We start from the raw sequence: 12,152 nt of genomic DNA, 5'->3' as shown, positions 1-12,152 counted from the left end.
AGCAGTACAAACAAGTCATTGTCTGTATGAAATTTTAGTTTGTACTGCCTTTGCTAGTGCTTTTTACATAGCTTGTTCTAAAACTAGGCAAATATCTAGATGAGGTGATATACCCACTCACACACACACACACCCCGGAAGACCTCCGTGTACCTGCAGGGGCATGTGTACCCCTGGTTAAGAACCACTGCCTTAAAGATACGCAGCAGAGGTTGCCAATTAAGCCAAGTTACTCTAAACCATTACAGCTTGAGGATTTCTTCCAGACTTACCTCCGCTGGTGTGGACAATATACAATGCAAATTCGTCAGCCGAGTTTTCAATCTGAACCCAGGAAAAAAGAAAGATGTCAAAGTATCAAAAGGCAGCTAGATTACTTTTTGAAAAAAGAAACACTTTGCACTTTCATAACACCTTGCATCCAAGGACTTGCAAGTACTTGATAAGAGACAATTCTCCACAATATGCTTTTGGCTTCTGGCAAGAATTCTAGCCATTTAGCAGATGGGTTAAAAAAATAGGGTAGAGCTGGGAACAGAGCCTAGTATTCCTTTAGCTCAGGGATGGGCAAAATACTGCCCGCGGACTGGATCCAGCCCATCTAACATTTCTGTCCAGCCCGCCAGGCTCTTTGGCTGCCCCCTCACAATCTCCGGGCTGCTAAATGTCCCGCGGCGCAGCGGGGTGCTCAGGCAGGATGCCTGCTTGCCGTGGCCCCACGCCGCTCCCAAAAGCCGCCAGCTACTGCTGGCATGTCTCTGCGCACCCTGGCGGGAAGCGGCTCTCCACACTGCCCCCGCCTCAAGGGCCATCCTCACAGCTCCTATTGGCTGCAGGGGTGGTGCTTGCAGGCGCAGGGAACACACGGAGACCTGCTGCCTCCTTCCCCGCAAGGGGTGCGCAAAGATGTGCCAGCAGCAGCCGGCTGCAGCTCCCACCTGAGCCCTGCTGCGCTGCCAGCGGGGAGCCACCTGTGGTGAGCACCTCCCAGCCGAAGCGTACACCTCACACCCCCTCCCGCACCTCAACCCCCAACCCCAGATCAGAACCCTCTCCTGCACCCCAATCCCCTGCCCCAGCCCGGAGCGGCCCCCTGCACCAAACTCCCTCCCAGATCCCACACCCCCTCCATTAATATAGTAAAAATGTGCGGCCCTTGACAACTTACCAGAATTCGTGGAGTGGCCCCCCGCGAAAAATTATTGCCCACCCCTGCTTTAGCTTTATTATGGTAACACCTAGCGAATAGGGCCCCATTGTGCTAGGCGCTGTACATACATATAAGTAGCGTCTCTGCCCCAGAAAGCTTACAGTCTAAGTAGACAAAGGGTTCCAGGGGAAACAGAGACACAGACAGGGGAAGTGACTTTACTAAAGTCACTCAGCAGGTCAGTAGCTGATCCAAAAATAGAGTTCTGGTTTCCTGACTCCCCCCTCCAGTGCTCTGTTCAGTAGGCTGCCCTGCTCCGGACAAAACCCCTCCCAAAAGTGGGAAGCAGAATCCACCTCCCTGCTTTAGGCACAAGAAACACTGCTTGGTCCAAGCAATGGTTCACTTCTGACTTTGCTAGGTCTGAACCTAGCAGTTGCCCAGGATTCTCTGATATAAAGACCCTGTTGAACTAAAAAAAACATCTTAAATTATACGAGTTTAATGAGAAGGTTGAATGGAGAGAGTAAATTGGGATAAAACTTGCCTTAAATTTATTGAGCAGCAGTTTGAGAGCTTGAGAAGTGGTCATTGTGCTGTTTATCCTGACATTAGTGACTGAGCCATAGGCTGGTGTGAACACAGATGTCTAGGGATGGAAAAGACAACAGATTTGGATTACAATAAGCACAATATGCATCGGTAATTTTCCTCACAAACACTTCCCCTCCCCCACCCGGGCAAAATTCACTCCAATGCTCTCCTCAGCCCAAGGTCTAGGCACCTTTCAAGTCCCATTTAAACTCCATTTTGAAGAATTCAGGGGATCCCAGGCTTTCTGCACATGGACGGGTTTTGAGGACCCAGCCAAGGTCGCCAAAAGTAGGAACACACTACAGAGCTACTCTTCAGCCACATAATCAGTGCTGACATTTGAATAGTGACACTTTCTTTTTAATCTGCTATTCAAGTTATTTTCTGGCACTTCAAAAGTGTAACTAAATGCTCTGTCTGGGCTCCGAGTCCTTACTTTGTGATTGTAGAAATGCCCATTGATGGAAAACCGATGGCGTTTGATCCGCCGCTGTTCACTTGGAGTACGGAAATTCCCCCTGCGACGGACTCCCACGTCACTCCGAGTCCGCATCAGCTGTGGAGTTTCCTCTTGCTGGGGTTTTAAGTTTCCAACATCTGAGATTAAGAGTAAGAATGGCTTTAAAACAAGAGACTCACATGTGTAAAAGGAAATACCACTGGAGAAACGTGTCATTACTACTTACATGGTCAGCTCTTTGGGGGAGGGACCATCTCCTTGTTCTGTGTTTGTCCAGCACCCAGCACAATGGGGTCCTGGTCTGCCACTGGGGCTACTAGGCACTGCCACAAAACAAAGACCTCCAGAGGTCATCTAGTCCATCTTGATCCTACACTGAGGCAGGACCAAATAAATCTAGATCATCCCGGACAAGCGTTTATCCGACTTGTTCCCAGCACTGGAAGCTGTTAAGAATTCCACAGCTTCCTTTGCTAGCCTTTTTCAGTACTCAACTACTCTTATAGCTAGAGAGTTTTTCCAAATATCTAACCTCAGTCTCCCTTGCTGGAGATTAAGCCCATTAGTTCTTGTTCCACCATCAGTGGACACGGAGAACAATTGATCACCTTCCTCCTCCTAATAGTCCTTACATATTTGAAGACTTAGCATGTCCCCTCTCAGTCTTCTCTCAAAACTAAATGTGCCCAGTTTTTTTAATCTTTCCTCACAGGTCAGGTTTTCTAAACCTTTGATCATTTTTATTGCTCTCGTCTGGACTCCCTCTAGTTTGTCCACATCTTTCCTGAACTGTGGCACCCAAAGCCAGACAGTACTCCAGCTGAGGCCTCACCAGTGCCAAGCAGAGTGAGATAATTACATCCCGTCTTAGATATGACACTCCCACTAATATACTGCAGAATGATACTAGCCTTTTTTTGCAACTGCATCACGTTGTTGGCTCATCTTCAATTTGTGAACCACCATAATAACCCCACGGGCTGGATCTGGCCCCCTGCTTCATTTCATCAGGCCCGTGGCAAGTGTCCGTGCCATGGCCCAGAAGCTCCAAGCCTTGTTACCACTCCCGCCGCAGGGCTGGAGCCGCGAGCACCAGCTTGCCCCGCTGCGGGAGGAGGGTTGCCAGGTCGTTAAAAGTCCAGTCAGCTCCACACAGCGACCATCATGTCCCTGCGGCCCCTAGGCGCAGGGGTGATCAGGGAAGCTCCACGTACTGCTCCTGCCCCCAGCGCCGGCACCACAGCTCCCACTGGCCGGGATCCATGGCCAATGGGAGCTGTGGGGGCGGGGCCTGCAGGTGCAGGCAGTGCGCACTGCGCAGAGTCCCCTGGCCCTTCAACCTAGGGGCTGGACATGGTGGCCACTTCTGGGAGCCTGCCTTAGCCCCGCTGCGCCACCATCGGGGAGCCACCTGAGGTAAGCGCTGCCTGGCCGGAGCCCGCACCTTGAGTCCCCTGCCCCAGGTCGGAACCCCCTCCCGCACTCTTAACTCCCTCACAGACCCCACATTTCCTCCCATACCCCAACCCCCTGCCCTGAGCCCGCTCCCGCACTCCAAACCCCCTGGCCCTGACCCATAACTCCCTCCTTCACCCCAAACCCCTCATCCCCAGCCCCACCCCAGCCCCCACACCGGAGCCCCCACACCGGAGCTCTCACCCCCTTCCGCACCCCAATCCCCTGCCTGGAGCCTAGGGGAAGCCCCGAGCCTCCACAGCCCCCTCCTCCCTCATGGGGCTGTGTGTGGTCCATGACTAATTTTTTTCTGTGGGTCAGTGGCCCCTGATAGAAAAAAGATCCCCCACTCCTGGTTTAAAGTGATGCAAAGTTCTGCATATTTTAGCCTGAAATCAATTAGAGCTAGTGCAATATAATCTTAGCTGCTGGTTTATATATTAACCCTAGGGTGACCAGATGTCCCGATTTTATAGGGACAGTCCTGACTTCTGGGTCTTTTTCTTATATAGTCTCCTATTACCCCACACCCGCTGTCCCGATTTTTCACACTTGCTGTCTGGTCAACCTAATTAATCCACATCTTCTTTTTCATCTATCGATGGAGGCTATTAATTCACAATTGCAGTGTAAATCCATGCAACTACTTGGCTACAGCCTCTTCTTTTATGAAGTTAAGCATCTTACTCTTCTTGTCATATTTTAACATTTTTTAAAAATGAGAACAGGAGACGCAAGCCAATACTTAACATCTCTGAATAAAAACTGGCCCATATCCAGATTATACTGAAATAGCAGTTCATCCATTTTTAATGAACCACTTGAGCTAGGACAGCAGAAAAGCGTCCAGGAGTCTTAAGGGGCAGGGTGGGAAAACAAAATTTAACTGAGAAAAGGCACCTCCATAAGAAGTCATGATATAAACCACATAGGGTTGCAACTGCCCTTTCAGGCCCAACCCAGATTACAATTCCACCTCTCTACCCCACCAGCCAGTCCCCGAGAAAGAACATAATCGAACGAAGCTACATTAACAAGGGAGCCGTTGCAGAAAGGATGTAGACTTCCTGTTTTTACAGACCCACACACAGCTTCCTCTGATATGGTCAGATTGCCCCGGTAAAGAAGGCGTTAGAAGGAGTCCTAAGACAGGCACACTTGTTAAACGCACTGAGCGCTACTTACCCACGATGGAGAAGATTTCCCAACTGTGCATAGCCTTTTAGAGAATTAACATTTAGATAGCACTTTCCCTCCCAATAGATCCCAAAGCACATTGCCATGGCTATACACGAATGGCTTCATCTACTGCTGAAAAGCAGCCATCTCCAGAGAGCAACATGGTGGGTCTTTAACAGTGTCTTGGAACACTGCATAGCAGTCAAGGAGGGGAAGCTGATCAGCCAGCCAGAACTGTAGGAAGATCCAGACAGGCAAACTGTGATTACAGATTGTCTTGTCCTCGGGACTTCTCCATCCACACCCTTGGAAGATGGGCCACGGGGGTCTTCAATGATCCCAAATGATCTGGTTTTCTGTTTCTCTGTCTCAAGAGGACAGCTTTGGCAGCACCACCTGTTAATGCCATTCTGGGGCACCCATTAAGCACCAAGACACAAAAAGGAGCATCATGGGGCAGTTTGGTCCCAGGAATAGGATACAGGATCTGGAGAAAGGAGACCTGGATTCTATTCCCAGCTCTACCACAGAGACCTTGGCCAGTCAGATCCTTTCCCTGTGCCTCTATTCACAGCAGGAACTAGTTCCCCATCCCAACTGGAAAACAAATAACAACGTAGTGAAGAACAACCCCATTCCCTACAGCTTTGGGGCAGTCTCCCATCCAAGCAGCAACCCAACCTAACCCTGCTTAGGGTGGAAGATCAGGCAGGATCAGAGCTCAAGGCAACAGGACGGCACACCACCAGCATGGTAAGGGTTACTACACTAAAGCATGCCTGGAGCAGAGACAAACCTCCCTCTGCTCTTTACACAGGAAAGGCCCTTCAGACTCAATTCTGTGTGCACACACAGCTGAAGGGGGGGGGCAGGAACTTCTTAGAAATGTTTACTTCTCCATGGTAACACTACTAAACAATGGCTCCTATTCTTCCTCTTGCAAACCGGGAGCAACCCAAGCACCAGGGGTGCAGGGGGACTGCCAAAGGAAAGGGAAGCATGGGGACAAGTGGAGATTGTTACTCAACAACCCTTGCTTTCCTTTGGGGTTTCACTCTGGGCTTTCAGAGTAGCTTCTATGACACCTGCATAGCTTCTGGGCAAACAGCAAAGGCCACGATGGTCCCACACGAACATGCTCCCAGAGATTTCTGCAGTGGATATTTTGGGTTAGGCTTAAAGAACTCACAGGTTAACATAGCAACAACTCCCTTCCTGGGGAATCTGAACGCGATAGGGCCAGAGAGGTTGGAGAGGAAGATACAGGAATAGTCAATGTTAAAAAAACAAACCCTGACTCATTCAATGCAGAGGATGGACAGTGCTCACTGGACAAGCAGCTATTGATTGTTTCTTCTTATCCTTATTATTCAATGTGTGGACCTTGGTCTTAATTACTGTACACCGTTTAAATGTGCTGGGAAACTCTTGGGCGACTATAACTAAAGGCATTGCTACTTATAATATAGATAGATAAACCATTTCATGCGAGACACATGCAAGAATAATTTCTGACAGAGCGATTCCACTGAATCAAAGAGATTGGAATAAAAGAAAGCAAAAGTTTTAGGCCTGGGGCATCACCCCTTTGGTTTATACTGGAACAGCCTACTGAAATAAAACAGATCAGTTAGCAAACCCACCATCCTGGTCTCACCTGTTCCACTCTCTGAGTCATCAGCATCCGTGGGGGTGTCAACATCTGTAATCTGAATATCAGGTATGATACTTGGCTTCACTGCAGACCTAATGGAGACAGACACATTGTTACAATACAAGATCAAAGTCACCAGCCAATACAGCGAGCTCACTTTCTCACACATAATGTAATGTCAGATGTGGGTGCCTCATCTAATGGACTTTAAAAAAAAAAAAAAAAAAAAAAACACACTAACACACGCCCAAGTAAGGTTCGTATCTCAGAGTATGTAGCCAGGCCAGATAACCCCTACACAAATACAAGCAAGGTGGAAATTCACCCCTTGTGCAAAAGGGCCAGCCCACTTTTGCTGGTCCTCCACACAGGGGTGAATTTCATACCTGGACACTTTCCGGTTTTATACCAGACTGAGGTACATACACCCGTGCACACGCACACACTGGAAGCCAAGAAGACTGGGACTGAAATTTTGGATCAGAGGCAAGAGTGGGCCCCCTATTTGACAAGGCAAAAGCTTGCTAGGTTTCATTTCTACTGTCATTAGTCTGTAAAGTAATTCAAAGACAGTTGTCCGCTGTTGGACGTAGCAGAGAATTTCTGCCACCCTAGTTTTCAATACGCTATTTACTTCTCCACACTACAGCAGGGAGAGATTTTCGGCTTTTAGTCCCGCAAAGTCTAATACCTGGGGAGAACGCTGAAGTGACCCTCAGATTTAACTTGGCTAAGACACTGCAGGTGATGTACGCCCCTCTGCAGTGACGTGCAATGCCACCGCATGACTTCAGTCCTCTTAGTAGCTGGCACTTGCACCAAGTCACATTCTGCTCTCAATAGCTATGCAGAAGTAGTGGGTCCAGGAGATCGCATTCAGGGCTAGAAGTCAGGAAACTGGGTTCTATTCCTGGCTCTAACCTGCTGGATGACATGGGACAGCTCGCTTCTCTCTGTTCCCTCGCCCATGTCTTGTGTATTAAAATTGTAAGCTCTTTGGGACAGGGACTATTGTACTGTGAGACCATACAGTACCCAGCATAGACTGGTTGGGTCTCTAGATGCTATGGCAAAAAACACAACCGTGTGTCCAAGTGCCATGGAATTCAGTGCCTACATGATGATTTTAAGTATTGTTTTTCAATGCTCCCCACATCTTAACACACAGCTAAATGGAATGCATTGGTCCTGGTAAGACAGTCAATGAAAAGTCAATCTATTAGTTCAATCAAAAGTTTATCATTTGACAAGTCCAATTCATTAGCTGTAATATCAGCAAATCAGTAAGGACTTTATGCAGTTAGAAAGATCAGGTGGCTTTCTAAAAGAGATTGCTCACATTTCTGGAGATTTAAGGGAAGTGTAATGATGCCTTTTGATAACACAGCAAAGCAAAAAACAATGTGTTGCACAGGATTAATGCCCTATAACTGTGTCCCCATCTCAGCTCTTAATATCAAACTACTCGGCCAATGGAAATGTTCTGGACATAGATTTTCCAGCTATGATTTTCATCCAAACTGATTTTTATAGGGGAAAAAAAAAAAACTGATGAAGTTTTCCCCCAAGTTCCCTTCCCCTTTTATTCCCCCCCAGCCAACTTTACTTAAGTTGGATGTTTTGAACAATAAGTTTTTGTTGGGCTTCACTGCTGAAGAGAGGATCTCCTAACAAATACTGGGTTATATCAAATGTTTCAAAATATAGGATGATTTTCCTTCAGAGATAGATCCCATGGAATATGTTTGTACAACACCCACAGTGGCTTCCTCCCCCCACCCCCACACACACACACACACCCTGGTCATAAAGAATAATGTGGTCGTACCAGAATGATGTGAAGAAAGTACCGTGAAGTAAGACAGGCAGCAACACAATGATTCCAAGGGTCGCATGATGCAAGACAAGACATAAGGAGAGTTCACTCAACAATGAAATGATGGAAAAATCATAAGGACAGGAAAGGAGGAGAGGGAGACAGGACCGATGAGATTTACAGTTCAAGACAGTGAATTGGGACTTCTCCCAGCTCTGCCACAGCCTGACAGCATAACCTCGGTGTGCCTCAGTTTATCTAGACTAAAGCAGTGATAATACTAGCTTACTTCACCGTAGGGGCTAGGAGACTAAATTCATTCGTTTGCAAGAGGCTCATTAGTACTCATTTCCTTTCTGGGATAGTCTAAACCACCTAGGTGGAGGCAACGTTAACTTTCCCATCCCAGTCTTCACATTACTTTCTCCCAGTCACATTTATAGACACTTTCATAGAGTTTAAGACCAGAAGCGACTATCAGATAATCTAGTCTCATCTCCTGTATATCACAGCCCCTAAAATTTCACCCAGTTACCCCTCTGTTGAGCCCCATAACATGTGTTTGGCTAAAGCTCATCTTCCAGAACAGCACCGAGTCTTGAGTTAAAGACAAAGACGGGGAATCCACCACTTCTCTGGGTAGTTTGTTCTAATGATTAATCACCCTCACTGTTTAAAAATAAATAAATAAAAATGGTGCCTTATTCCCAATTTGAATGGGTCTGGTTTTAGCTTCCAACCATTCTTGTTCTGCCTTTCTCCACTTAATACCGGCGATTTTCTCCCTATGAAGGTGGTTTCTACGCTCTATCAAGTCACTGCTCAGTCTGGTAAGCTAAACAGACTGAGCTCTTAAAGTCTCTCACTGTGAGACATCTTCTCCAGCCCTCATATCATTGTTGTGGCTCTTTTCTGCACCCTCTGTAATTGTTTCAATGTCCTTTGCAGAACGCTGACAGCAGAACAGGATACAGTACTCCAGTCTTTCTCCTCAATGACATGTATTGTCCATAGGACCCCTAACTCTCCCTCAGAGTCGCTGCTTTCCAGGATCTAGTCCACCATTCTGTAGGTCTGGCCTGCGTTCCTTGGTGTAGAATTTTGTATTTGGCTATGTTAAAGGAAGCACTGTTATTAAAGGTCCCAATCCTGCAAGGAGCTTCATGTGGATCTTTGTCATACCACAGACAGCTCTTTGTCGCCTTGTCTTCACTGAATTTTTGTACCTTAGGTGAAAGATTAGCCTAGGGTAAAAGTCCAAATATTTGCTACAAACATACCCATGGAAAAACATCCAAACTAGTCTTTACAAATATGTCAAGTGCCAATTAACGTTGGATAATCAGTTAACGCAACGTGCAAAAGACAAGGCCCCATCTTCACTAGGGAAAAAAAGGTTAAATCTTAACACGTGATTTAAACAAAACAAAATGTGGACAAGGCAGTTGTAGTTTTAACTTGCGTTAGCCCTTCAAGGTAAACACGAGCGACTGTTGCCCAGGGAGTCTTGCTTCCTCCACCCCCCCCCCGACCCCCTTTTTGACTTTTTTGTTTACTCTGGAAGGTGTAGTTTTTGGGTTAGCCAGAGAGCTGAACTATCCAATCTGCAGGGAAACTGAGCCAACAGCCAGATCTGATGGTGGGAACATAAGGCACGCCCTAGCTGGGCGAGAGAGAACAAAGCTGTATTAAAGTTACATACTCTTTGTAGGGAAGTTGCAAGAGCCAAGCGAGGAAAATAATTCTATTGGCAAATCAAGAAGTTAGAATACCTCCTACGGGATATGGTAAAATACCGAGTCAGTGAAATACACCGACTCTAAATAAAACCAGGGGAAAGTTCACTCCACAGCAAACCTAAGCAAGCTTAGCTTCTGTTGTAGATTGGGTTGCTTTTCATTGCCTTCCAGATAACGCGCACACAAAAAGCAGCACTGCAAGATGGGAACTCACAAGGCTGTCTCTCATGTTTGTTTACCAACTGGCAACGAAGAATTAATACCGCCAGCCAGCAATTGTACAGATTTTTTTCCATCCACAGATCTCCAATAGCTTTACAAGAGGTTCCCAGTTCAGAGATGGGAAACTGAAGCACGCAGGAGTTGTGTGATGTTGAACAGGTCACCTAAGTCAGTGGTACAGCTGGGAAAGAAAGCCCCAGGTGTCTCAGTTCCTACGACCCAACTGGTTCTCTGAAACAAGCAGACTGCACTGGTTGAGCCCTAAGCCCAATAGCAGGACCTGCCCATCACAGGAGTAAGGACTTAGTGGCTGCAAACAGCAGCTTTATTAGGCGAAGCAAAAGAAAGCCTCTCGAGCAAGATGGCAGGAGATGCAAAAAGCTCACCTTAGATGTACTGAGGGCTTTGAGCACCAGCAACTGCCTACACCAGTAGTGCTGGTCTATTCAGCAATGAGCCAACTGGCTAGATTCTCCTCAGCAGCAGCAGGGCTACAGAAGTTCCCCAGTCTCCCCCACAGGGCTGTACAAACCATCACCGTAATGTTGACCAGCTCAGATGGGAAGAGCTTAGCACACAGTTGTAATCTGAAGGCAACCAGTAGGGTGGCAGTGTGGCCTAGTGGAGATGGCACTAGAATAGGACTTTGGAAACCTGGGTTCTGTTCCCGGCTCTGCCACTAACCCGTTGTGTGACCTTGAGAAAGTCACTTCACCTCCCAGTGCCTCGGTTTCCCCTCCCACCCTATTTAGCATGTAAGCTCTTCAGGGCAGAGCGTGTCTTCCTACATGTTTGTACAGCACCTAGCATACTGGGGCTGTGCTCCTGGTTGTGGCCTCTAGGCGCTACTGCAATACAAGTAATAACACACGCATCACTCAATTCTCCAGGTCAGGCATTTCAACACTCTTCCCTAGTGACTGCAGATGACACTTGCAGTAAGCCTTAATTCAACCTCAGTAGGGAGGAAAAGCTCATCGGTCTGTTTCTGGAGCTGCATGTTGGGTCCTGGTGTTGCATGTGTGCGGTCCAGCAGACACCCATGCATGTCTCTACCAAGACAATGAATCCATGCCCGGGAGTTCTAACAACAGCTTCCTCCCTAAGCAGAGCGGACCATCTACTGACCCCTGTGCACCCAGGTTGCAGCCAGAGTGCCAAGAGGAGGAGGAAGGAGGAGGCCGGATCCGCTGGTTGTCATCCTGCATCTGCAGCCGGATGGGCCTGCGCAAGCCCCAGGAGATGTTCAGCAAACCCTCGACGATGAACTCGCCTTCCTCCTGGGCAGCAAACACAAAGACACACAACATCTCAGAGCGCTGCCTTGGCCAGAGCCCTCTCCTCCTCAGCAAGGCAGATCTAAACACACAGCCTTGCCATCCTGTCCTGCCCATACTCCCACCAGGCTCTCCAAACACTTGATCGTCACTAACAAAGCCTCACAATGTGAGAGACAGGCCATATCATCTCCACGGTATGGACAGGGAAATGGAAAACCAAATGGGGTTGGATTTACTCAGTGTGTGACATCATGCCATTGGGCAATGTTGGAAACAGAACCAGGAGTCCTGACTCCACGCCTAGTCTACCCTTAAGTTTTAGGACTAATATTTTGCTTAGGGGCATGATTTTTTTAAGCCAATGTAGTTATACTGGTAAAAGCCCTAGAACAGAGGCAGTTACAGCGGTATAAAGAGACTTTGTACTGGTATAGCTTATTCCCTTTCCCATATGGAAATAAGTATACTGGTAGAAAGCACCTTTATGGAGATACGGCTGCACACAGTAAAGGTAGTTGTGTCTCTTTAACGACACCAATATAGTTAGTGAGATACAACTTTCTAGTGTAGATAAGAAATCCCCTGTTCTAACCCTAGACTATG

The 12,152-nt window shown here is 47.5% G+C and overlaps 1 protein-coding gene across 3 annotated transcripts in view; it reads right to left on the bottom strand.

The window, feature by feature from the left end:
- Positions 1-12,152, bottom strand: part of RASSF2 (Ras association domain family member 2) — a 45,393-nt gene that overhangs the window by 15,732 nt on the left and 17,509 nt on the right. For all 3 annotated transcript variants that reach the window (XM_034761792.1, XM_034761793.1, XM_034761794.1), the window contains exons 4-8: positions 11,398-11,549; positions 6,496-6,584; positions 2,181-2,341; positions 1,698-1,799; positions 273-324 (exon numbers count right to left, since the gene is read on the bottom strand). In XM_034761792.1, coding sequence (XP_034617683.1) covers positions 273-324; positions 1,698-1,799; positions 2,181-2,341; positions 6,496-6,584; positions 11,398-11,549 — 556 coding nt within the window. The remainder of the gene's footprint in view (positions 1-272; positions 325-1,697; positions 1,800-2,180; positions 2,342-6,495; positions 6,585-11,397; positions 11,550-12,152) is intronic.

This window comes from Trachemys scripta, chromosome 2, assembly GCF_013100865.1.
Source record: "Trachemys scripta elegans isolate TJP31775 chromosome 2, CAS_Tse_1.0, whole genome shotgun sequence".
Lineage (NCBI taxonomy): Eukaryota > Metazoa > Chordata > Testudines > Emydidae > Trachemys > Trachemys scripta.
This window is presented reverse-complemented; position numbering and strand designations above follow the sequence as displayed.